Source organism: Micropterus salmoides, unplaced genomic scaffold (assembly GCF_014851395.1).
Source record: "Micropterus salmoides isolate LMB-PRFRI ecotype aquatic unplaced genomic scaffold, ASM1485139v1 Ms_hic_scaffold_8, whole genome shotgun sequence".
In the NCBI taxonomy this organism is placed as follows: domain Eukaryota; kingdom Metazoa; phylum Chordata; class Actinopteri; order Centrarchiformes; family Centrarchidae; genus Micropterus; species Micropterus salmoides.
The window spans coordinates 17,163,446-17,191,307 of record NW_024044570.1 but is presented as its reverse complement, the minus strand read 5'-3'; the positions used below and the strand labels follow the sequence as shown (position 1 = coordinate 17,191,307).

General features: G+C 42.7%; 1 protein-coding gene across 1 annotated transcript; it reads left to right on the top strand.

Annotated features, from left to right (window-relative positions):
- The first annotated feature begins 4,545 nt into the window (after window positions 1-4,545).
- smad6b (SMAD family member 6b) lies at window positions 4,546-24,217 on the top strand. Its single transcript, XM_038705254.1, has 4 exons — window positions 4,546-6,052; window positions 8,877-8,933; window positions 9,629-9,706; window positions 23,317-24,217. The coding sequence occupies exons 1-4, from the start codon at window positions 5,254-5,256 to the stop codon at window positions 23,856-23,858; spliced, it is 1,476 nt and encodes a 491-aa protein (XP_038561182.1). The 5' UTR covers window positions 4,546-5,253; the 3' UTR covers window positions 23,859-24,217.
- The last annotated feature ends 3,645 nt before the right edge of the window (window positions 24,218-27,862 follow it).

Genomic DNA, 27,862 nt, shown 5'->3' with positions numbered 1-27,862 from the left:
CGTTCATTCACCAAAAACACGCACAACACTTAATGGACACACTGCCTGTTTGCATCAAACTTTTGATGTTATTTGCTGAAAACTGTACGGTACTGAAACGGTACGTATTTCCTCCCATGTAGTTGTATGTATGCGGATTGACAACAGAATTGCATTTACCATTGTATTCAATGTGGTCACAATGTGTCCCTGACCACCCCCAGAGGTGGTTTGGCTGATTGGATCGCAATCCGTCCTCAATGTGTCTTGGGGATATTTACACCTCAACTTCATGTGGTCAAGCACTATCCAATTACAATCCGATCACCCAAAACACATTTTAATGCCAGGTGTAGGTGGGGCCTCTGTGGCAGTGGAATTGAAATGCACGATATAAATCACATAAAAAACATCAGCTTGGTCTGATAACCACTAAATGTAGGAGCTTCTGACAGCCGATCTCCTTGCTGTAATAGTTCTGTATATTTGATAATACTGCAGTGTCAAAAATCACCAAGTAACGTGATTAATTAATGATTCAGCAGAGCTTTTACTTTCGTAATTTCAAACACACATCATTTGAGCTGATGTACCTGCAGCATCTCAAGCTGCATCAACATTAAGGGAAGGAACACGGTATTTTTATTTCACTCTATTTTGGCCTACACTTGTTCTGCCTTATTATGGGCTTGTCAGTAATCTATGAAGCACTTAACTGCACTAACCTGTATTAAAGGTGCTATACAAAAAAAAATTGATTGCAGTTAAAAACAACACTTTGTCATAATAGTTCTGTTGAAATAAATAAAACTAAGAAGGTATCAGCTATAACTAACAATCATAAAGTTGAAAGATGGTAGAGTTGTGGTGGAAGATCATGGGGAACCTAGCTGTTTATTTGAATCACCCATTGCAAATCTTAAACACTGGACCAATCAGGTGTTATTTCACCGGTTATGTATCCTTCAGATTCAGATACAAACATCATGTGAAATGTGTCCTTCAAGTCCTGCCAATAAGCTGGGTGTCTTGATTGATGACACAGCTGTCCTTTTCAGACCATGCTGCTACTGTCTCTCGGTCGTGCCGCTTTGCTCTATACAACATCAGAAAAATCAGGCCCTACCTCACTCAATATGCCACCCAGCTTCTGGTACAGGCCATGGTTACCTCTCGCCTCGACTATTGCAATGCCCTCCTAGCGGGTCTTCCAGCTTGTGTGGTGCAACTCCTACAAATGGTTCCGAACGCAGCAGCGCGTCTGCTTTTTGATCAGCCCAAAAGGATGTATGTCACTCCATTGCTGTGTGACCTCCACTGGCTACCCATGGACTCCAGAATCAGATTCATGTCACTAATGCTTGCATACAGAGTGACTACTGGGTCTGCACCCATCTATCTAAACTCCATAATACAAGTTTGCGTTCCTTCTCGGCCACTACACTACTCCAACGAACGCCGCCTGGCTCTGCCATACCTTCACAAAAAGCAATCCAAGTGTTTGCATCTGTGACACCACGATGGTGGAACGAGCTACCACATGCCATCAGAGCAGGGGCGTCCCTCTCTAACTCCAAGACGCTCTTGAAAACTCATCTCTTGGGCATTACACTTGGGCATTGCTGGTACCTGATTTATTGTAGCCTAATAAATATGACCTTGAACATCAAAATAAGAAGATTTTTTTGACAAAGTATTTTGGAAAAAATAAAAAGTGTGGCTCAGTTTGCAGCAGACAGTGTAATAGGGTTGGGCCGATAAACGATGCCATCGTCCATTGGCAATGGCTGATAGACATCTCGACGTTGAGCAGGCATCGTGATTTTACGGTGGATTTGTGTCAAGAAAGGAATACGTAAGAGAAAGTGAGGAAGGTAGCCTATGTCAGCAAAGGTTTGCAGGGGGTCATACATTGGTTCTGTTTTAACAACTTTGAATAATAATAATAATAATAAGAATAACTTTGACTATTTGTCTACATACAATTAATTCACTATAACAGTGACCAAGTCAAGACCCTCTCACAGCGTCACTGGATCATCTGTATGTAACTTATGCTGTACCAGATTCAAAGCATCTAATATGTCTGCATGCTTCCGATGCTTTCAGACATTCGTCTCACGTGAATCAGTTCCAGCAGCACAGGTAGCAGAGCAGACAGCCTCGGTGACTTATGAGCCAGCTGGGTTTTCCTTTGACTTAATTGAAAATTGGATGACACTGATTTAAATGAAGCGGTACACTGTAATAACAGTTTTCTTTTCCTTGTCTGACATGTGATTGAGTTACAAAGGGGAATGCATTTGCAACAGGTGCCTCTAACACAGTGCAGGAATGAGGGCCTCCATGTCCACCCTCAGTAACCTCCCTCTGCCCCAAAGCCTGAAGGCTGCCAGGGAAACCTGATTCCAGTTCAGACACTGGCACTCTCTGCTGCTGCAGCCCTCTGAGTCTCCACTGGTGCAACCCTGAGGGCTTCAGAGATGTCCTAGTGAAGACAGTGTGTGTGCGTGGTGCGTGCGTGTGTGTTCATTATAAATTTGTATTTGTGTTATTACAGAACATCCTTTAAGATTCACATTTCATAGTATAAAGTGTGTTGGTAATATTTCAAATCCTGAAACAAATAATAAATAACAAACAATACTTTCAATTTGTCCACGGTAACGCGTGTAATGGCGGTGCAGTAAAAGTTTCAAATGTGCTTTAAATTAACTTCCAGAAATTGAAAGAATTACCAGAATTAATTAGATGTGTCATATGTGTAATATTAATGAAGAGTCCTGTGTAGTTGGAATCTTTTGAGCACATCACCAACAGCTAAATAATTCTATTTAATTCATGACAAATTCAATATTAGGCGGGACTTTTTTCACCACGGGGTAGGGCTTCAAGGTTTTTTAGCCAATCAGTAGTGCTTACTCTTGAACTTTTGCTTCTTGGATCATGTTAATACATCTGTGGCTTTCCCTCACTGATTTCAGAGCCAGGAAATTTTAACTCTTACAAGGCCAAATTAAATTAAACTGTGGTAAGTGTAGTCCTTAAAATAATCAAATGAGTGTCATAATAATAAGAGATAGTTGATAGCATTGCCGCTGAGACATTTATTTTATTTTTTCACTGTAGTGGAGTCGTACCTCATGGATATATATATATATATATATATATATATATATATACATATATTAAAAAATGGATGAGGGACACCATGGCAGTCCATTCATTCAGATTAAAGCTGCTGAGTGCATACCAAAATGTTTTCCCTCCTCCTATGATGGGTGACCATAATGTCTGCACATTAGTGTTTCTCTCTGGCAATGGCATGAAAATAAGATAAATAATGAATATATAACAAATAGTTCCATATGCACTGCTGTCCTTGTCACTGCTAACTATAAATACTCTGATGCTACATTTTTGATACATACATAGTATGGTATATCATAGTATGTTCTTGCCAGGGTCAGAGTAGTGCCCAACCAATAAATCAAGCCGGTCAATATTAGCCAGTACAGAATCCCCAAATTTATGACTGAGGTAATTTAGAGTCTCCATCACATAGTTTATCCACCAAAGGCAACTGATACATTTATTGTACAACTGTAAAATGTGCCTTTTAGTACATTTCTTTATGTATCTTTATCTGGTGAAACTAGTAAGTCACAGCCAGAGTATCCAACCAAATAAAATCCATGTCTCCCTTCAGTCCATTTTCATGTGCAGTGAGCACATGGGATTGCAGGCGGGTAGGCAGGTGAGCCAGGATGAATACCTGGTGTTTATCAGAGCATTTGATTTATTGATTCTGATGTAAAAGTAATTTCAACAAATATAACAAACATGCTTCTGAAATAAATTGCCTACCCCAGCTTTAAATACTAAACTGAAAGCAATGGTTACACAATTCATTTTTTCTGTGTAAGTCATTCACTAAAGTTACTGCATCTGTAATATAATTTAATGTATTGTAGTTTTGTTTTTGAAAGGAGGGGCTGATGGCTGGCAGTTGTCCTTATTCAAGTCTTGTTCTGCTATGGCTTTACCTTTATTTTTCATAATCCTCCTAAAAAAAATCACAACAGCAAATTTGGCAAGTGTCCATATCATGCAGTTTCCAATTGATGCCCATATCCACATTGAATAATAAAAATGAACTCTGACTTTTTAGTGGGGAAATAAAAAACAACAACAATATACTCCAATGCACGAAAGTTCCTCTGTTGCTGTTTTTCTGCTCATAACAATCATATCCTGCCAAGCCTAGGTTTTAGTAACTTTAACTTAAAAACTAGAAGTACGTGTTTCGCCTTTAAGAGTTAAGAAACTTGAAACCTTGTTTGCGCAACAATCAGTGCAGCTCACAGCCGCCAAAGTGTCTAGACTAGCACATGATGGTAGTCAGCCAATGGCTCCACCGCTCTCCTCGGGGGCCCCGTGTGTGTGTGTGTGTATGTGTGTGTGTATGTGTGAGGAGGAGGGGGGGGGGGGGGGGGGGGGTGAGAAAGCGAGAGAGAGAGAGAGAGAGAGAGAGAGAGAGAGAGAGAAGAAAGGGATCTGGGCTTCAGTTTGGTTTAGATCTGAGTAGAGAAGCAGGAGCGCGATTCCGCCCCGGACTGATCCTCTTCATGTAATTTCTGCTCGCATGGATATTTTGTTGGGATTGTAAAAAATAATAATAATAAAATAAATACATTTAAAAAAAGAAGTGCACTGACATCTCGAGAAGACGACAAGGATCCTGACTTCTAGTGCATTTTCTTGGGATTAAATCGCCTCGAAGTACCTCATGCTCTACGTCCCGGTGTAGAAAGTAGATTTGAGGTTATTAAAAGTCCGAAACTGTTTCAGGCTGCAAGTTGCCGTCTTGGGTTGAAGGCTACTGTCTTTGGATTATGTCACGAAGTATATTATGTTATGTTATTATGTATTCTACTATTTTTATTCGTTCGTAACAAACATACAAACAGTCTGTTCCGCAGCGATCCTGGATAATAAGTCACTTGATTCTTTTGAGTATTATCGGCTAAATGAATGCATTTTGATCGGAATGCTGCAGTGCATTTAATGCGCGCTTTTGTTGCTTTAGATGTAACAAAACAGCCGTCTCTCTAATGTTGCGGTTTTGCCACCAATGCTCGTCAGTTGGCTGTGCATGTATTGCACGGCATTTCAGAGACATTAATGTTTTGCAACGACCGGAGAAGTATCTGTAATATTCGGATATCCGTACAAGAATAAAAAAAAAACCCATATAGATTTTTAAGTTGTCGTATGTTCAGGACGAAACGCTCAGGTCTTGTGCGGCGACTCTGGAGAAGCCGTTTGATCCCAGATACAGAAGGGGAAGATGGAAATGGCAAAATTAGTGAGGGCTGTAGGGACGATCTGTTCGGAAACAACCCAGAGAAAATTCCCAAAACGGAGCTCAGACCGATGACCCCTAGCGGGTGTCTTGTAGGGGACATAGGGGGTGTGTGCACCCCGAGCCCCGTGGAGAGCAGCGGCTTGGGGGTCACGTCGGACCAAGATGGGGGTGCAGTGTGCGTCCAGGAGCAGGGGAGCCCCCGCTCTATACGGGACGGAGAATGCAGGACAGTGACGTGCTGCTTATTTAAAGACCGGGACCACTCCGAGCTTAGGGGTCCAGAGACGGCTCAGGGTACCAGGGACCCAGGGTCGTGTCACTTTGTGCTGAGGAACCTTGGACCTCGGGATAGCAGCTCTCCTGAGGCGCAGGAGGCAATGCCACGCGCGGTGTTGGAGCAAGAACTGAAATCAGCCACATACTCTCTTTTGAAAAGGCTGAAGGAAAGGGCGCTGGATACCTTACTAGAAGCAGTGGAGACCAGAGGAGGGATGCCCAGCGACTGTGTTATGATTTCCCGGACAGAACTGAGGTTGGGTGGCCATGTGGCATCCCCACAGCTGCTTGTGTGTAAACTGTACCGCTGGTCCGACCTCCAGCACCCTGCCCAGCTCAAACCACTCTGTGAGTGTAAGAGCTTTGGGGCCCTGGACAGTCCAACAGCATGCTGCAACCCCTATCACTACAGCAGGCTGTGTGGGCCAGGTAAGTGCATCTGCCAGGACACAGAATTTGTTTGTATGTAGCACCTTACAGGCCTTTGTAGATGCTGCCTTTGGGGTAAAGTCACCAGATGGTAGACAACCATAATACTGTCTGTTTTTCCAGCATAGGTTTTCTATAACTTTCTTGTCTTTAACCATAGTTGTTTATACATTTTCATTTAGGATCTTCTCGACATGCCTAGGTTTTATGAACTTACAAGTAAATCCTACAGATAGATCTTAATAAGTAGGCTTTTTTTTTGCCCATTTGCATTTCAAATTTTTCCACATATTATAAAGAGAACTTCAAAGGTCATATTGATAGTTACCTGGCAGAAATTAACTTTTCAAGACTGTAAAAGTGTAAAGGACCTTGAAATGTGCTCAGAATATCTTTCACTATCACCCAGCTTTATTTGTCTGGTATTGTTTGGCTAACTTTCATACAGAGGCTGGCCATTTGATTATATAGTTAATAATTACTAAAGTCATCCTTATGGCAAGGTGAACAATAATAAAATCATGTGGAGTAATAGATATGAGCTGAGGTAGATTTGACAAAACATAATGTGAGACTGTCTACTTTGTTGCTGTTAGGTGTTGTTCTGATCTAATCTTGATGAAGTTTAGTGTGTTTGGGAAAAATGCCAAAATGCTCTGTTACATTTTTAATATGTTTGTCACTTTTGAAGATTTTAGTTGCCTAGAAAGTTGTATTTGAACAGTGTGGTGCAACACCAGAGCATCACTCACACTGGCCTGCGAAATCTGAGCCGTTTGATGAGGAAGGCTGTTTGTTTGGACTGATGCCATCCTTACAACTCTTCTATGTTTAAGTCTTTACTGATACATGACATCTGTGGTGTGTCTCAATGTGAGCTTTATTTTCCCTATCAATGAGCTATCTATGGCTGAACCTCCCTGAACTATATTAAACAGATTCAATTTTGGCAGGTGACAGGCCTGTGATTTGGCAAACCTTAAACGCTGGGCCGCACGACCCCGCTGACCCGATGACCAGGAGTGGTATCATGTGTAAAGATGCAAGCGTCAGTATTTCTGTCTTCCCACTGGCAAAGGGGGTGGATTTTCCATAACATCCATGTTTACTAGAGCCAGCTGGCTGTGACAAGCACTTCAGAGTCATAAGTCAAACAATATCAGAATTCATAGCGTGCAAATGTGGGAAACTGATGTGGATTTGACCCACATGTCCCACCATACTGTCCAACTTGATAAGTTATTATATAGAACTCTACATTTACTGATAAACTGTGGTGTTTGTTAGTTTGAATATACTGTTAGACAGTGTAGCATGTGATCACCCTGCTGAAGTGGATGGCAGGCTTTGCTTTGTGAGTTTGTTTCCACTAAAACTAGCAAGATGAATTGTAAGAAGAGGGAGAGGGGCACATACCCCATATTGGGACTAAGGCTCGTAGTAGACATAGCTCACATGCGCTCATGCGTGGCCCGATAGAGCTGGTATTTCTTTCATGCTATTCAAGAAGGGGGGCTTTGAATCAAGACCTTAATCACTGGTTTTTACATTGTTTGCAAATGGGGAAGTAAGGAATATGAGAGTTACGTTTTGGGAATTATACAATACATGAAAGATGTTTCACTGAAAAACATTCTAATCCTTTGTAAAACAACTGAAATTATGCCTACAAACAAGTTGTGTTAAAGCACCATTCAACTGCAGTTCAGCCTGCTTGGGTTTGATTTTAAAATTATTTGGAAAATAAACTACTTTTGTAGGTTTTATGTAAGAGTTTTAAAAGAATTAAACAGTATATAATGTGTGGCAGAGAGCTTGGATTGAAGTGAACAAAAACGTTTTCCTTTTATTTTGCCAGTCATTATACTATTCGAATGAGATCAGTTTCAAGTTGCGCTTTAAAAGCCCTTTTGTCCTAAGGAGGTCGCCTCATGCTATTTAGGTGAAGGAGTGGTGATAATATACAGTTTGCATACTACTGGCGCCAGGCTGACTAGCTGTATCTGAGTGACTGAGTTCAGATCCCAGCAATTATTGCCGCCACTCTTAAAGGACCCGCTGCTATTATGCTTTTCTCCTTCCCCTTCTCCCTGTAGGCGAGGTCACAGTGTGCTCACAAAGTTTTCTTTCCTTCTTGTGCAAATTATTCTCTTCATTTCACCTCTTTTTATTGAAGAAAATCAAGGTCTCTGAACGCAATGAAGTTAAAAAGCTCTTGCTTCACTCTGATTCATTAAACTTATAACTAAAAGTTATGGCTAGTCTCTGTAGGTGTTGTAACGACAGTTTTGGTTAAAAGATACAAGCTTAAATAACAGAAACAAATGTGTAGTTGTCAGTTGGCTTTATTAACTTTTTAATGAGCGGTTGAACAAAGTAATCAAATTCTGAAGTGCAGACACAAAGCCGGAAGAGCTGAGATGTAGTCTGGTGTCTACTTGGAAATGGAACGGAAAATATTGAAATTGTTGAAGTATTTGTTGATGCCTTTATGATGGCTTAAAGTTTGTTGTGTTTGCATATTTCTTTTTGCTTTTATTAAAGACTCAGGACTATAGCCTTACAAAAATGTAGTAAAAATGTTTGGTTACCTTTGAATTGCTGTAATATGATAACATTGAATGAATTTGGATCTTTAGATGTGCAAAGAAGAGTGTAGACTTTGTAACTTTACACTGCAGGGCAAAACAGTTAATTCAAGTTTGAATTTAACATCTTATTTAGTTTAATGACTTTACGGCAGCAATTGGGTTTTACTTTTCTTTCTTTTAAAGAGCATTTCATCCCTTTATTAGGTTATTGACATGACTGTTTTGTGTTACAGAATCACCCCCACCTCCTTATTCGAGGCTTTCCCCTAATGAAGAACACAAGCCACTGGGTAAGTGACACACAAACAGATTTATTTCATCCTTACTTATTGATGTTCATCTGAATTCTGTTGTGAATAGTTGATCTTCTGTGTTTTGACTTGTAACCAGTTAGTTATAAAACTGGAATTACTTATTACTATGTATTTTCTTTTTCTTTTTTTAAAATATTCATAATTACAGATATTTACAGCCTGTATATTGGCTTTAGGACATGGTCAGTCTTTTGTTTAGTCCCTGGTTTAACAGGAAGAAACAGGAATAATGCAATGTGGAGGATTTTAATGGCTATAATTTGTATAATTTGGCACATTACTGGCAAACTGCATGAGATGAGACCTTCAAGATGAGACATAGGCCAGCATGTGGCATAATGTCAGCATGCCTGCCAGATCCAGTGTGGGTAGTATGTACTGTGGGCTGCTGGGACTCTGGAGCCTGGCTGCTAGCTGGGGCTGCAAGCCTGAGTACAGCTGAGGTTTCTGGCGGCATTTGGGGGGATGTCATCAGGTAAAGCCTGTTAAAGAAGTTGCCAGGTTATCCACCTTGGAATGAAGCCCAACATGGTGTTAATTGTTTCGAATTCTTGGTGAAATGAAGAGGTACACAGATGTAGCCGTTGAGTCTCTTGGGCTGATGATAAGTTCAGAGTAGTTGTTGTCACTAGCTGGAGATGAAGAGCTCATTTCTCTTTCATTCCCCACAGATCTGTCAGACTCCACATTGTCTTACACTGAAACTGAGGCAGCCAGCTCACCAAACATCACACCAGGGGAATTCTCAGGTGGGTTTGTTTCTCCAATCGTTTTTCTCCAAATAAGGAATTTATATCAGAAATATCTTACACTGATTTTAGAGATAGATGATTTGCCAGAGAAGCAGGTCTGTAAAAACTAATTAGTAATTTGTTAAACTAGAACTTATGTTACTCAGAGAACTTTAAAGTGCATTTTTTTCTGTTGTCCGTTACATTTGAGTGCAGAAGAGTAAGGGGTATTTATTTATTTATGTCAGCACAGTAGACATACTATATAGTTTTGGATGGTCAAGTGCTGTCAGCAGCAGACGTGTGGTTTGACAATCAGTGCATAGAAGTGAATACAGGTTTTAATCATTTTAATTTTTCTAATTTGGATACATGTGTGAGCATCTGTTTATAGTAGAAGGGCTGGTTTAGTGACTCATTAACTGGACAAGACTGACTGCGTTACTATAGAAACATAACATGAAAAAGTACATCCACTGAAAGCAACATGTGTGAAAATGTTATGTTCTTTGTTTGAATAAAACAGAATCTTGATGGTGAAATTATCCATGCGGTAAATATAATTTATTCATGGATTAGGGGCTTTGCATTTTCCCTGAACTAAGATTAAAAGTGATAGTCTGAGTAATAAAGCACATAAGACAGATGTTAATTTGTAAATAAGAGTTAAGTTTCTTCCATGCTGATGTGTTTGTCCATGTCTTTGTACAACAGTCCCTGTATAATTATATGGATGTTTGTGCATATAGCCTTAAATCAGAATAATCCAATCTATGAATCACTGTATTATCACAGAGCTTTCTGACTCTATTCAGCATTGCACTGTGCTGCTTTACTGGCTTTGAAATGGTTAAATTAAGTCTAGCTGAAAAAAAAAGAAAAGGGAGGTATAATTCTTTCAGAGTGTTCTTTAATAACAGTTCAGTGCTCTACTTTGCATAGCGATTGAATGTCTGGATGAAAACGCAAACTTACGAAGGTAATTTAATTTTGATGTTGCACTTTATTCCTCCTCATTAAGGCCCATTATGAACAGTCCGAGCTTTATAGATAAAGGTTTCATTGTGAGCCGTGCAGAGGTTCAGCGGGGCGTGTGCGTTGGACACAGCCGGCCTCCCCTCCTCTGTTTTTCTTTCAGAAATATTTGAGTGGGATCAAACTGTAATAAGATCCAAGCTCACTCAGAAACACACACAAGCACACGTAGTTGTGCACATGCATGTGCACAGACATTCACACATACAACTCTATCTAGCCTGGCTATAACTGGGCTGCAGGGAGGGGTGGGTTCAGGGAAATGGAGTTGCTCCTGTGAATGAGGCCACACCAAAGGAAGCGAGTAGAAACAGTCCTGTCCTCTGATTTGAAATGAAACACTCCTTTCTCATGGTATGGAGTTAGCATGCCTCCCCCCGCATACAAGGGCCACAGCTAGCATGCACAGTATCATGTGGTATCATGTGGAGTCAGCCCTCATTTTGGGGTTTGCAGGGAACAGCATTTCCTGTTCAAGGGTCTGCCATAGCTCAGAGGCCTGCACACTGAGCAGTTGACATGGCTACCTGGCAGTGAAGTATTCCGTCAGAAAGGGCCCCCTCCTCTCCAGTACACATGCTGTCACCACCTCAGCATGGCCCGGCGACACTCCCTGAGTCAACAAATGAGGGGCTTGTCAGAGCGCGCACCACAATTCCTCAGAGACTGTGGTGAGGAGGGAGGATCTAGAAATGTTCGGCTTTGGTTTCTTCCAACTGTGTTGCTGCTTGTACAGGCCGGGCCAGATCATTCTGCACTGCCTGTGACACACTCAGCAACTTGGACTTGGGAAAGAGAATGACCAGTGCGCTACAGGGTGGTAGTTTTCCGTGCTGTGAGCTAATTTGTGTAGCCAGTTTGTCTCTGATCATGTTGCATTTGGACTGTATGATGGTTCTTTGGTTTTAGATGAGTGTCCACGTTGAGTGAAACGAACTATTAGCATCTTTTTCAATGATATAGATTCGCCAGGTTTTGCCATAGTTTGTCAGAGCAAATTCCATCATAAGACCAACAGCCCGGAAGAACTCCTTATAAAGCTTACTTAGTTCTGCTTTAACATACAGCTTTGTAATGTATAATGTTATCCTGTGTTGAACATGTTGCTGACCTGGAGACTCCACCCCTCAGGAATAAGTAAACCTCTTAAAAGCAGGTCTGGGGGGTACTGTATGGATGGGTGGGGGTTAGTCAAATAATCAACTACAGTTTGCAGCCCAGGGCTACAGAAATACCCACTGAGCATTCTTGTGCATCACACAATGGCAAAGAAAAACAGATCGGAACTGGTTGGTTTGGTAGATAAACTTGTTCTTCCACATCAACCAATATTCCGAATATATTCAGTGGTATTTAAAAATAAGTTATTTCATTCTTTAGATTATTTAGTTTCATGTTAATATGGGATATGTCTTAAAATCAATACACACCATGTCATTATGTTAATGTTACATTTAATTGCGGATACAGTGTTCTTGCATTCTTAAAAAGCTTCCTCATGTGCACATTCTTGTAATAATGTCTCAGTGTAATACTCATACTGCCAGTTACTGTGCCGACATTTGAACCATTCACAATGCTTTATTTAAATATGGATGTGTCACAATGTGGGAGAGAGACAGCCCCAGCAGGCACTCTGTGATTACATCATGAGTGGGCCCTAGCTTTTGAGACGGTGCATACATAGTATACCTTAGTACTGTGTGTGTGAGGGAATGTGCCTTTGCTGGTGCCACCCTCCCAGTCTGCCTGCACACCTGTTTCCTCACTGCCTGGGCTTCGTCGTGTGGACATCGGAGTGAAACCCTTTGAAGCAGGTCTCATTGCTTCCTGTATGACACTACACATTGACTTTATTATGTCAGTCACATTGTCTCTGACATTGGGGGCTCTTTATGTTTGTCACTTCTTCATTATAACATTGCTCTGGCCAGCTCTTGCTCTCAGCGTTAGGAGGCATGCCAAGATGTCTTTGCATTGCTGCTTAGAATTTCAGTTATATTTAGAGTTATATGTGTCACCGTTTATAGCGATTACAATATTAACAGTGTTTTTGTACAATAATTGATGCAGGCCTTCACCTCTGTGCCTGGTTTAGACTATTGTAAGATTATGGCTCCAGTGTTCCTCCATTTTCAGTCATCAGAGGTTGTGTCCTCAACCAACTGAGTGGAATATGTCAGCATAACACTTTGTGTACACGCTCATGTCGGTGTGAGTTGTGATCACCAATGTGAATGGAGGGGCTCCCTCAGATTTGCTTGTCAGGTGACCAGAAGGCATGCAGAGTGACCTGAGTTGCTTGACTTTTTTTTCCTCTTTTCTTCCCCTTCCTGACAGTGTAGGAAAGTTGGACTGGAGGAGCGGAAAGACTGAAAGTTGTTAGACGTGGATTAAGCAGAGTTGCTGTATCACTCACTGGAGGGAAGAGGGCATCAGCAGGTTGTCAGGGTTCCCACACAGTAATCACACAGTGCTCACCTCTGTCTGCCTCCATGCCTCTGGAGGAAAGGCCAGCTTTGTCTCTCTGGATGTCTCATCTGCAGACAGGCACCGTGTCAGGTCTATTCTGGTATTGACTGATTCTTCCAGGCAGAACAAGGCAGTTAGTAGATAGATGGGAAGGGCCTCATGTGAGTCACGCAACAGTTTGCTCGGGGAAGTTAACAGTGAACAACACGCAAGAGCTGGTACAACAAAAACACATCTGTAAAGCTTATGTTTATACATTTATATAATTATAAGTCCAGATGCATACTGACATACATTCACACACAATAGCAAAGCAAATTAAATTGTGCAGTCAATAGTAATCACAGCCCGCCTGTCTGTGTCAGGAAGAGTCCAGCGCTAAGCATCAAACCATTCCCTCTGTCTGTGTCAGAGACAGTGGAAATGTGTGGAGTAATTAGACCGTCTAATCAAGGCATGTGATGCTTCTCTTGATTAAATAGATTAGACTGGACCCGTATTTGTTGATCTGACTTTGAAGGCATGTGATTCCACTTTTGCTAGCGACTAATTAAATAGCATATATACTACACACATCAGAAAAGATATATTGGGATAGATTGCACCTCTAATTTGTTCTGACCTCTCTTGTTCTGTTTCTCCGTATTAGATCATATATTTAGTTCATTGCAGTGGCCTTGGTATTTCATTTTTTTCTCTCCGGAGCTGTTGAGAGTGATTCTGAGTGACATAATAGAAGGTGACATCATTAACAGCACACCCAAATCTCCAGCCAAATGATCATTTCTAGCTCAGAGACCATCATGTTCAATTGAATATTAATAACTGTCATCCTGCATCTATCTTTTGTGGTTTACTTTACAAAGCAGTGTGTTGAGTATATAAAGTATTTATTTCCCGCTGTGCAGATAGCTTTCATGATCAGGGCATGTGGGGCTGACTCTGCAGTTCTAAAGCAGAGGTATGGTCTGATGGATTGACAACTGCATCAGCATGTTAGCGATGTCCCCCTCCCCTCCTCAAGGCATGATCCCCCTGCTCCGCCTCACAGACCCTAGAGTGATGCAGCCTGGGCTCATCTCCCCCTGCAGCCTGGCACATGGCCTCAGGTTTCCACCGCAGCCCTGAGCCTTCCCAGCGCCTGGCCGCCCACACTCCCTCAGGAGCCCCAATGCTCCAGGATACGGGATGTGGAAATAATGTGACTCGAGTGCTTCCACCCTGCCTCCCGAAATCAGGTTTTGCGGATTGTTTATTTGAGGGGAAGGAGGCCTCAGACAAACATCCTGTTTTAAAAAGCTGCCTGGGTTTTGTAGCAGTGCAAGGCGGTGAATTGCCCCTTTGACAGCGGGGGGAGACTGAGGAATGTTGAAGAGAAGGCCAGCATCTCGTGGGACATATAGGGGCTCTCCTCATCCGTTTGTCATGTCCAGTTTGCAGAGTCCATTTTGGGCTGGGGGCGGAGGGTTGTAGCTATACATCCTGAAAGGTCTAGTGCTCTATTCTCTCTGTAGTGGTGTAGGGCCTGTACCCACAGTCCTCGTCTCAAGTATCCGTTCCTGTCCTGGGAGGCTGGCTTCCGTTTCCCCTTACATAATACACATAGAAAAAGAGCCATTGATAAGAACGATAAGGCCATTTTTCATTTTCCCTTTCTCAGCATTGTTAGACTGTGGTGTGTCAGACCTCCACTTTCAACTTTTTCTCTCAGGGGTTATGACATTGAGGATCCTCAGTGGAGTCGTACACAATCTACGTGAACTGTTAGCTCATTAATTTAACATGTTTGTTGTTGTGTATGGAAGGGTGTTGTGTGTTTGTATCTCTGTGATTCTTTGTGGTATGATTGCAGTGTAGTTTGTTTCCCATCTGTTAAATAAATACTTTTTGTATTTCAGATTTTTGAGACTTTAAGATGTGAGCCACATCAAGATGAGAGCAAGTCATTATTAATAGCATTTACAACAAGGCACTACAGGTTTATAGCAGAGAAATCTCCTTAATGTGAGCCATCTGTGTCAAACAGCGGAAATGAAGTAAGCACTTTGTAGCATCTTAAATTGTCACATAGATGGAGAGGAGGGGGTGTAGTTGTCAGTTGTGTTGAGATCTGAACTGAATTTGCTATAAGAGTTGATTTTCAGAACTCGCAACACAGGTCGTAGATGAGGTGAGGTAATGTGACCTCTACGTGCAGAGTGAAAGCTATGCTAATCTAAAGCAGTCGTTGGAGAGGCCTGAAACACCTTACATGTCAACAGAAACTAGCCTGCTGAACGTAGTATTTATCTGTCTCCTCTTGGCAAGCCAGTGTGGTGCCAGTGCTGCTGGGTGTTTGACTAACTTCTGAACGGCTTACAGATAAAGATAAATCTGTAGCCTCATACATGACTATGAGTCTTAAACTCAGTGCTGTGCTTGTCATTTGAATTTACCGAGTGTACTGTGCTCAGTCATGATAAGGTGGACTGTGTTTCATTTTAGGGCTTACCACACAGATAGTACAGTCTGTAGAAATAACAGGTGGTGTGCCCAGGCTATAATTTTTGTCCCATATTCTACCTTAGCAAACAAAGTAAGTGAGCTAATCTTGTCGTGTGCTCAGGGAGGGCTGCTGTTACCATCCTCTCTTCCTTCACACCGCAGCGTAGCACCAGCCTCCACCAATAGCTCCATTCATTCAGCTCAGGGCACAGGGTTACAGCAACAAATAAAGAGCGTGCAATGCCATTAAAAATGTAAGGAATGCCCAACTGTTAGTTTAGTGTTTTAGTGTGCCTCCTCTCAAGGCTGAGAGGGGGAACAATACTCCATTTGAGCTGGCCACTGCTAGCCTTGCAACGCTTGGCAAGCAGTAGCAAAGGAGGTGCCAGTTGTGGATGCAGTTTTTATTTTCTGACCATTTTACCCACAATTATAAATCCAGACACTGGTCTTGGCCAGCTATGATTTAGGCCTGTGGTCTGATTGCTGGCGAAAATAGATTCAAGATTTTTTTCCTTCCTCCCCAGAGGAGCATTGACAGTTGTGCCTGAACCTATGGCTGTCAGTATTTTTAAAACTCAGAATAGCCAGTGCATTCTTTGAGCCTCCAGAATGCTGTGTGTGGATTAACTGTTGGGGCCCATGTCATTCGACATCTCTACACAAGCCTTTTACAGCCAGAGGGAAAGGATGGGAGCTCATTGTTGATGGGTAAACAGTAAACTCCCAGTGTATTAAGGCTTTGTTAATTTTCTCTCTACTGTACATGTGTAAACTGAGAAACAGGGATTTGAGACTTGAGTTTTTCACTTTCTTTATCTTGAACTTGATCTACTGGAACTATGTCTTCATTCCACTCCCTTGTCCTAACATGGGGCCAAGTATGATAGACATCTTTGATCTTGTTCCCGAAAAATGATGGCTTTTAAATCTAAACAGAAAACATTTATTTTGAATGATGGTCCAGCAAAACACCCCTGATAATATATTGTTTACAATGGCTTAGCACACTGTTCTGACAAAGGTATTTTATTTTCCGAGTATGTACAAGTATGTATGTCCTCGGGTTCTACACAAAGCACAACTTGACATGGCACATTGTACTGTTGGATCGAGTTTTTGCAAGTAGTAGTTGTTACAAGTCATAAACATGGTTATGTGAACATTCTCATTGATTATGTTCCCCAGGGAACATTATATTTACTTTTGCAATGTGTGTTTTACTTATCTTTTATTTGTGTGCATTTCTGAAGACTTGGCTGTGTGGCTCAGTACGTGCAGTCAGGCTGTCGCATTTCAGGGTACGGTTTAGATTAGAGGTCTGGCTGTAGCTTCCCCCTCTTCCCCTCTCAGTGACTGCCAGCACATAATTTACTTAATGAAATCCTGCCATTCCCTTTAGCTTCAAGATTTTTTGCAGATGTTGACAGGGAAGGACTTTGTGAATAATTGGAAATGTTCACTCCTGCATTTTTAATGAATGTCTTGCTTGTTGTGAACGGGCTGACTTGTCGGGAGATGGGGGAAACAGTCTTTGTTTGGTTGAGCTGGTGTCTGGATGCCCGCGGTGGAGCAGTGTGGGTTACAGACCAGCAAGTGTTGTGATTGAAACAGAAACTCTGGTGCCACATTATCCTGACAGAATACATTCTCCTCGCAGACTCTGATCCACTGGGCCGATCAATAGGAAAACCATTGTTTGAACGGCAAATGCTGTCCATCATAACTGGTCCACCTCCCAGCCCGGTGGAAACCGAATACCTGCCTTTCGCCTTAAATTAGTCAGACTAATATAACTCGTAATAATAGAGTTCCTTGTTATTGTTCATTTATTGCATATAGCTTGAATATATAGGCCAGTTTCCTCCCTCGGTGTAGGGTCTAGTTTTTTGATTAAAGAAAAGTATGAATATAATAAAAGCACTAGTGTGTATGTAAAAGATTCAGACAACACAGTCAGCCCGTCCTCTCTCACGTGACGTGTGATTTTGTGAGAATTTGACAGCAAACAAGATGCTCAAACCTCAAGAAAGAAGGCAAACCTTCTTGCTGCACCGCCCGCTTCACTCAGTCCTAACCAGAGTAGGAAGTTAGGAGGCACAGCGAGGGGAGGAGGGGGGAGTTCAGGAATGTGCAGGGTCTCCTTTACTCAAACGCTCCAGCCTTTGTGGCTCGAACCTTCCTCCCTCACACACTCGCAAACAAACGCAGTCACACACACGCACACAAACAGATAGGTTGTAGGAGGAGGTGAAAGGACACAGCCACCCAGCAGGATGTTCACTCAGTGTTTTGATTTCTGTGCTCTCTCAGACTTCGCTGGCCTTTAACGCTGTCTGTAGATATGACATTGACAAACATCCCCCGCAGTTTTCACAGAGCTTTTACATGCCCTGAAGGACTCTCGTAGGCCTCACTTGCATCACCACCATCACTTGTGCTCCATGTCTCTTACACATTGCAGAGCTTTGGAGGAAACTATGAGGAAATGTGCAGCACTAAAAACCAAAACAAAGAGCATTCTCCCCAAAACCAGTGGTTTCTTACTCATGCGCCCAGACGGCTCCTCCATATTAGCCTCCTTAGTTTCCTGTGCTTTTTACACCCTCTGTTGTTTATTGATTTAATTTATGGATTTTGTTAGTTATCTGCCATCAAGGGTACAGCACTTTTCCTTCCTCATGGGGTCATCCCGAAACAGCAACAGAGGGAAAGTGGAGAGGAAGTGGATGACAATGTAAAGCATTCCCATTGTGACCAACCAGGCTTGGTGACTGGATTCAGTTTCTCCGGCTCCCACAGTGTTTTCTCCCAGCACATCTCTCTCTCTGTCTCTCTCTCTCTCTCGCTCAGTAGAGAGAAAGGCCAGACCTCAGGGAGAAAAATCCATAGACGTATAAGAGCAGCTCCAGTTAGCGTGTCTGTCTGATAAAGCTGACTTTGATGGCAGCGATAGCCCAGACGCCAGCCTAAATGTGGCCTGCTCAGGGGTTATAGTCAGCCTGTAGGAACCATTGTCTACAGAATTAAAGCCATACCATACTCTGAGCTGGAGGAGAGGCTTTTGCTTTAGTTCCACTTGAAAGAAGGTTAAATCTTACAAATTACAGGAGAGGGTGCACAGGAATGCACAAAAAAATTGTTATACATTTTCATGCACATAACCACAATGTACACACACACACAGTCCTCATACCCCCCCTCCACACCAACCCCCCAGCCTATCAGTTCATTGGGTAGAGTCTAATAGCTGGAGGGGAATCTAATCCTTGGCACAGGATGAGAGACTGCTGTTCCCCCTCCTCTCCTTGCTGCTCTCCTCCCCTCAACTGCGCTGCTTAAAGGAACTGGCAACAGTGTTTTTCTTTTTCTTTTTTCCTCCTCAGCAAAGTTTTGGAGGAATGAGTTCATCTCTGCTCCCCGCTCTGGATTAGGAGAGATGAAGTATAATGGAGGTGGCCCCGGAGCTTGGTGGGGAGATGTTAGCACGGAGGGGAAGCTGTTGTTTGTCTGCCTGTCCCTGACACTCGGCCTCCCATTCATCTCACTCCAAGGCTGCGGAGCTGTGTTTACCCCGGGGCAGCTCTTTTCTGCTTCTCCCTCTGCCCTTTCCTCCTCCCCTCTCCTTTTCATGCTGTCTTTAAAAGCATTACTGGATGATCATCAAGGATTGCCATTGAAACTTTCAAGTACAATTTGTGTGTACTTAGTAGTAATTATCCAGTCTCGCCCTCGAGTGCAAGGAACTCATAGCAGGGCGATCTGCTTTTTTCCACATGTAAACCTGTGGAAAAGGCTTGGGCAAGTTGTGTTTAACGTAGGCATATTTAAGGAGTGTGTTAATGGCATGTTGGTCTTCTCTCATAACAGAGGGAAATGATTTAATAGCTATGATCATGATCAGTATTTGCCATTTCTATGGCCCATAAGAATCACAGTAGTATATATTATCTTCAGTGGAAGAATGTAACTATTCAAGGACATATTCATAAAATGTAAAAAAATAAAATAAAATAAGTTTAAATTAGCTCCAAACTAAAACTAAAAAGTAAAAAGCAACTTATACATGAATGCATCAGTAATAGTGACAACGCACATTAATCAACATTTCGGTAAATGGGCCAGTGTTAGCCAGCTGGCTCATATGCTATTATTATTATGAGTAGTGCTTTTACTTTTAATACATTTTACTAATAATACTTACACATCTTTTACTTAAGTGACATTTTCATATTTAAACATTGCAAGTTTTAAGTGTAATGGAGAATTTTTGTGTTGTAGCTACTTTCTCTTCAGAAAAGTATCTGAATTCTTGCACTCTCATTTTTCATGCAGATAAATAATAATTTATGTTAAACCAATACCTCTTATAGCTGACATTTCAATGCTTTTTTTGCAGACACTTGAGCATGTGTCATTGTTTGCTTTCTGAGTTCCAGCGAGCTGATATAAGTCTGTGTTTGTGGTCAGATCTGATGTCGTCCTTTTGATACTCTGAATCCCTCCAATCAAACAGACCACAGGGAAACAGAAAAATCAACATTTTTACATGGTTTCCATGGAGCTCATGCCTTGTTATGGAAATAAAGCTCTGCACACCAAATGCTTTCTGTGGTTGGAGTAGTGTTCGTTAAATATCTCTGTTTACTGTGTGAGTATACTGAGACAATGTAGTACGTGCGAAAAGAGGCTTCCCTGGCTACATTTAATTCACTAGTGTGAGTGGGCTTTTTATATTTTGAGTGTTGAAATCTGTTAATTCTTGGCGCTTAAGGGAAAGCCAGACAGAGACTATCCTTATATTGCTAGAACTGTGCTAGCTGCTTTATTCCATGTATTTCATGTTGGCATGGAAACTTTTGTAGACTAAACAGCTTCCACAGATCTATGTATCTCCACTTTTTTGCAAGTAGCATGTAAAATCTGGTTATGTAAGGCCTTAAGAGTCAATTAACTCCTTCTGATGCCCCTGGCTGCAGGAACAGGAAGTGCAGCAGCCATACTGTGGCTGCGTCCATCGCCTCAGACTGACACTAAGAGGAGAGGCTTTTGAGAATAAAATAACAAAAATAACATGCGCTACTATTCTAATGGGTAAACGGAGCTGTTAAAAGGTGGCAGGGTTAAATGGATGCAGAGCACCAGTAATTGCTCCCAGCCCGTCATGGCTCCGCCCTTAGCAGACCCTCTCACAGCCCAACATGGAGTCGAAGAGAGTTGGGTGTCTCTGCTGTGGTCAGAGGAGAGGAATACACGCCCTCCCTTCTTCGCCTCATGTCTGACTTATATGTTTGAGCCTTGGCCCGGCATCTGCATCAGTTTCTGGTTACATACTAATAATTAAACTTGGCTTCATATTCTCTTACATCAATTTGGAAAATGTAGACAAACATTTACAGATCATGCAAACATTGCTGAGGGAACAAGGCTTCCTTCAAAATCTCAAAGACTGAGCATTTGAAGATGGGTGAGCAGAGGGCAGCTTGAGCTCTGGAGTGGAGGCCATAGTTGCTGTGGAGATGTTGTCCAAACAGTCTGCCGATTAGTGATTGCTCTTCACTGTTAGAGAGATCCTAATGAGTTCTCTCAGAGCTCTCACCTCAGCACCGCCACCTAGCCAAAACACACAAGTTCAGGACAAGAACACAAACATGCTTGCTGATTTTCTTCCCCGTCCAAGCAGACACATGTGCGCACAGGCACACGTAGACGCTTAACACAACAGAGCGACAGGAAAAGGCCTGGCTCATGCTGTGCTCATTGTCTTCCCTCAGGCTCAGGCTTAACATTTGATACATTTCTAACCTTTGTCCAGCTCGTTCCACTTCCTGGTCCTTGCAGTCTTACTGGCTACCTACGTTCCAGGCAACGTGTGAAAACTAGACACTATCAACCAAATTGTTTTTGCTTTTTTTCTTCCCATCTAAAAAGGAGGAGATTATAGCCATTTGGTCTTTTGTGTTTGTGTGCATAGTTTCAAAGTGAGTTTACCTTGATGTGTGGGCTCCATTTGATTTGAGACAATAGAGGGTCATAAAGAAGTTAGGGGTTGAGTTCTTTGTGTGGCCCAGCCACGCCGAAGTAAAAGCTGGGCTCAGAGTGGAGGAGCTGGAGTGTGGAATTCACTAATGGCACATGCATGTTGGGGCCCCTGAAGAGAGGGGGTCATTTCAGCCATCAGTGTGTGCGCAAACACACAGAGAGCCTGTCTGCAGCTCCCCCCCACCCCCACACATCCCCACTCACTCTTTTGCTCCCCCTTCACAACACAGAGCCGTGAACCAGCAGGCGTTTTGTCTGTGCAAGTCTGGTCAACTTTTTTGCTAATCTTTGTATAAACTTTACTAGTGTGGGTCACTCAACAGAACGGTTTAGTTGGGTGGGAGGTGAGCGAGGCATTTTGTTGAGTGTGGATCTCCGATGCTCCACCTTAAAGGCGTTTGTTAATGGGGCGGGCGGTCATTAAGCCCTGAGAGCAGAGAGACTGAAAGGAATGGGGCCACAGGCCCAGGCTTTAAATCCTCTGTGCCAATAGACTCTCTGAAGCAAAATAATGGCATCACTCTGTGTGTGAGTTAATGGGAGCTGATAGCATGAAGGCTGGGGGGTCAGCGGGTCACAGGCTTGTGCTAAGTTGTCAGGGAGCTGAATGCCGTCCCTGGGCCCACAGCAGGGGGAAGAGCTGGGTGAAGGGGGAGGGGGACCCCCTGCCTGGCCCTCTCCCGTCACCCCCACTCTGTGGAATGTGAGGAAGATGAGGGAAGATGAGAAAGAGGCACCGTCATTCTCCAGAAGTAAAGGGTGAAGAGACAAATGTGAGACTTTCTTCTTTTTCCTCTTTTTCCTCTCTTTTTTCTTTTCAAGCATCCTCTGAAAGTAGTTGACAGTGCAGTGTTTGTTCAGTATGGGGAAGATAGAAGTCTACCTAGGGAGCAGTAACTCTCTTTTGAGTGCTGAGGGCTGTCACTGAAAAGAGCTCACAGACTGCAGCCATGAAAACTGAATTAACAAGCTGATTTAGTGGACAGACATGTTTAAGAATAAGATGCCGACTTTGTTCCTCTGTAAAGAGAAAAAAGTGTTTTTGTCTTAAGCAGTGTTTACTGAAACGTGCACAGGCAAAACAATGATTTTTCAAACGGTTGTAAGTAGGTTTTGAATCTAGGCCCAGTACACTACTGCAGGGACTTGTTTGCCAATTTTCAGTGGAAATACTGAGTGTTTTCCTTCATTCATTTTAGTAAACATGATCTGTTTTGAAAGAGCATGTGTGAGTAGCAGTGACTGCCTCTGTGCTGGGTGGTCGGTGTTTAATCATTACATTGCCCTCTCGAGGCAGTGGAAGAAACTGCAGGTCTTCAGTTTGACCTCCCTCCACTCTCCACCCCCAGGATATGTATAGTTGTGTGTGTGTGTGTGTGTGTGTGTGTGTGTGTGTGTGTTGGACTGATGTGCGCTGGTATTTATACAAGGCTTAGATTTCAATACAGTTCCTCCTTCAGTATTTATAATGTGGCCAACTGCTCTGAACAATAAAAAGAGATAGTTAATCCCTTAAAACGTAAGCCTTCCTTTTTACTAGGCCTGTTTGCTTTTGTTTATGTCTTGTATAACGACTGTCTCTCTGTCTATTCTAGATGCCAGTATGTCACCTGATGCTCCTAAGCAGAGCCACTGGTGTAACGTGGCGTACTGGGAGCATCGCACACGTGTGGGTCGCCTCTACACAGTGTACGAGCACTCCGTCAGCATCTTCTATGATCTACCTCAGGGCACGGGCTTCTGCCTGGGCCAGCTCAACCTGGAACACCGCAGCAGCACCGTTCAGCGCACACGAGGCAAAATCGGCTACGGCATCCTTCTCAGTAAAGAGCCAGACGGCGTTTGGGCATATAACCGCAGTGAGCACCCCATATTTGTCAACTCCCCTACCCTGGACGTGCCTAACAGCAGAACTCTGGTGGTGCGAAAAGTGATGCCAGGCTACTCCATCAAGGTGTTTGACTATGATCGTTCATGCCTCCTGAGGCACACCACAGAGGCTGACCTCCTGGATGGACCCTATGACCCCAACAGTGTGCGCATCAGCTTTGCTAAGGGCTGGGGCCCCTGCTACTCAAGACAGTTCATCACCTCCTGCCCCTGCTGGCTGGAGATCCTCCTCAACAACCATAGATAACACAGACGGACCCCACAAACTATCCCAAATATCATCTACCTAGATTTAATATAAAGTTTTATATATTATATGAAATATATATATACTTGTAAATACGGAGTCATTTTTACAATGTAATTATTTATGTATGGTGCAATGTGTATATGGACAAGAGGAAAAAAAACGGAAAATGCACTTTGGCTTATATATATTATATATATAAATATATAAAGATAAAGAATCTTTCAATACCAACTTGAGAAATTATACAGCAAAATTAGAATGAGTCTGGATTTGGTGTATAGTTTTCATATACTATTAATATCCAGACAACAAGCTAACACCATTCACACATTGATAATAAAGTATTCGCATAATAATTCTCTTTGTTTGGTCTGCATCATTAGCTCTTTGTTTACAACACATTCAATATTTCTCTCTGATTTATTTGTCTGGTGTCAAAACAAGTGTATTGATGTCTTCTGGACACCGATATACTTAACCCTAGCTGTTGTGATTTGTCTAAAATACAAACCATCACAAATCTCGTTTACCACGTTATACTCATGCATTATACTGAAATTTGGTGTATGACCTAGTGTGGCATTTGACATAAACCGATTGTTAAGATCCTCTTTCCCAGTTGAAATGCTGTTTTACTTGTATTCAACTTGCCAAGCAGAAAATGATCAGATCGATTATTTCACTGTTTATTCAGAATGGTCATTGTGAAGAGTAGTATTATATTTGCACTAGTTGTGGGTATAGAGGAGTTCATTAACTAATGATATGTATGTATTCAGTAGCATCTAGATCAAGTTCATCACTAGATGTTAAGACAAGCTAGCTCAACAGATCCACATGTCCTTGAGGTCCTAAGGAGCCCCAGTAATGAGGACCGAGAGGAGACGGTGTATGGAGGACATTGTAGGAGGAAATGAGGAAACTACTCAGGCTCAGCAGTCAGGCGATCGTTCCAAAGGTGTTTCTCCTTCAGCACATCATCATTGGCACGTGGTCACAGGTCTCAGGTCTCCACAGCTAGCTCGTCTTATAATGGACGTTGTTATAACTGACCAGGGATGCGGCACCCTGAAACCGCCACAGTGATACTGGAATGTATGCAGAGAAACCAAGAAGTTTTACAAGCCTACTGGAATCTTAAAAACTACAGCCAAGGTGGATGTGGTTTTGCTGGCTTCCTTCATAATTGCTGGTGTTGGGTTGTCAGATTGGCGGTGGTGGTAGTGGAGTTGGGGGGGGGGGGCAGAGGTCTCTGCCAACATTCAGCAATAGAGCCATTCACTAACTCTGATTCTGGTTTAATGAGTGCTGAACTGTGCAGTTACAAGTTTATGTGTTTTTAAAAATGAGCTCTCTAAGTCATCAAAACTGTTGGATGGGTTTTTTGAAGTTTGAAAACAATGCACTTTGAGCAGAGAGACCCCAAGATAAGGGGTTGTTTTTTATGACAGCTTGTCATATTTTTTGAAAATACTACTTTCCAATCATGTGTGCTGCTGAGTGCAGCGGCTCCGTCCTTCCCCTCCTCCATAAAGACTCAGACAGACTCCTCCAGGCCTGCTGTCTGTCTGGAGCCAAGACTGCTCAGAGTTCAAACAGCAGAGAGGAGTGGCTCCACTCCGCCTCTGTCTCTGCCTCTGCTCTCTTCCCTACAACTGGGGGCCATTATCCTGCTCTTTTGTGTCTGTGTTATGGGAAAAGGGCCCACATCACCACTGGAGAGGAACTGGCAGACAATTATATGGGGTGGCGAGGAGCTAAGACACATAGTGGGCAGATTACACAAGCCACCACAGAGGGTATGAGAGGGGGCCTAATTAGACAGGGCTGGGGAGAGGCCAAGCGACAATACACATCTACTGAAGCTGCATCTCTGGAAAGGCGCCTGCTCTGCTTTGCTCCAAAGCTGAAATAGTTGTGGCAGGAGGACTTAAACTCCGGGCAAGATGAAGGGGAGAAGGGAAAAGCCATGTAAGTAGCTTTGTGTGCTCCACAAGCTCAGGAATGGTATTGATTAGCAGGCTGCAGCCCTCAATCATTTTCTGGAGAAGTCTGTGTTGCTCTCGGGCCCCAAAAACCCAGCCGCCATTTTGTTCCACTGTTAATGATACACTGAGCTGTAGTTGCAGCGCTGCATTAAATAGAAATGGATGGAGAAAACAACATAGTAGCTACTTTTCACAATAACACAAACACGAAGCATCTCTGTGTGTATGATACAGAAATGCTAGGTATGGATATATCTGCATTTGTGTTTCTGTGCACAAATACATCTCTGAGCTTGTGTGCGGACAACTGCTTTTTAAAGCTCCGGAGTTTCGAAACCCTGTTATTATGGCTTCTGTCCTGCCAAAGCCTCAGTGCATTCCTTAGACTGTAGATTCTTGTCTGTAAGCCTCTCCTAAGGCCTGATTCTCCATGTTCACAGTTGGCAACAAAAGATTGAGGTCTCTGATAATTACAATCAAGTCACTGAACTCATCTGTTCCCTTTTAACAAAAGATGAGCACACCTGCAAAAACATCCCTCGGTTAAATGTGAGAATAAATGAAGGGTAATAATTTCAACCAGAAGTGATTTCAGCCTCCTGTTGGTCTCATAAGAGATTAGAGTGTTAAAACAGACGCAAATGTCAGTATTGAAAAGTTATAGGTCATTTGAGCCAGGCAGATGTGGAACTACCGCAGCTCACCGCCACTCGCTGCATTTGATCACGCTGTCTTGCACATCTGGCCCCAGTAAAAACACAGTGAGGTAATAGCACCTTTTGAAATGAAGAGAGATTACACAGAGCGCCTGAAACACTTCCTGCTCTCTTTCTCTCTCTCCCTCTCTGTTTCTCATGAACGCCAGCCCACGGAAGTCTTCTCACCTTGGCTGGGGGTGTTAATTTACGGCTCCTCGCAGCTGCCATGCTTGCCACTTACTGGGCGTGCTGACACATGCCAGCGCACAGGGGATCCACGCTCTCAGAGGGGATTATGGGCCGGCACGCAGGGCAAGCCAAGAAAGGGAGACTTTTCCTTTTGGGCGTTTTTCCACCTTAATAGGCTGAATTTAAGACCACAGATGAGAGGTGGTGTGACTGATGTGTCCGGACTTTGGTGTGGGTTGCATGTGTGTTTGAATGCACAGGTATGTTTTGTGTCTGTAAGGCCATCATAGGCACATTTTGGTACTTCTCCATGCTGATTAAATGTTGCTTCCAAAGTGACAATTTTTTTTGTATCTCCACAATGACAAACCATGATTCTGCTACTGTGCTGCAGGCCTCTAACTGAGCCTGGATAAGACCATTGAGTAAGCATTTAGGTGGTTTTTCAGAAGCCAAAAGCAGCCCGGTCCTGATGCTCCTCTGCAGATCCCACCCTCCTTTGGGTAATTACAGGGTGCACAGGGGCCTCTCTGACGTACGAAAAGGATTTATTTTAGTGAGTTTCCACAGAGGTTAAAAGAATGCCACAGTGTGAGTACACGCACACAGACATACACACACCCTTAAACTCAGTTCTGACAGCATTTATCAACAGCCTATTGCTGCCTCCCCTTGTCCAACTCAGATCATAGGAGCACGGCCGTCCTTACTGTGGCATTCAGTTATATTCAAGATGCTTTGGAAATGTTTGCATATCTGAATTAACATGTTCAACTTTAAAGTTTCTCTCCCCCAAACTTTTTCCTCTGAAAATCTAAATACCTCTATCAATTAACCCCTGACAAGGGACAAGGCTTCCTTGATTGCAGAAACCACTAGAGATACATTCTTTAATATTCCATTTTTCTTGGAGAGGCAGAGTTTTCTTTATTTTTGTCTGCATGAGGAGTTTCACAGATGAGAAGAAAAGATGTGTAGAAGAAGTGTTTGCTGAGTTCTGTGTAATATTGTCTCAAAACTATAATTTATACCAGCCTTTAATAGAGTTGCTTTATGGGCTATAATCTAATCCCTCCAGACCCCTCTGTCTAAATTGTGAGGCAATAACAGATGAATGCAGTGTGCT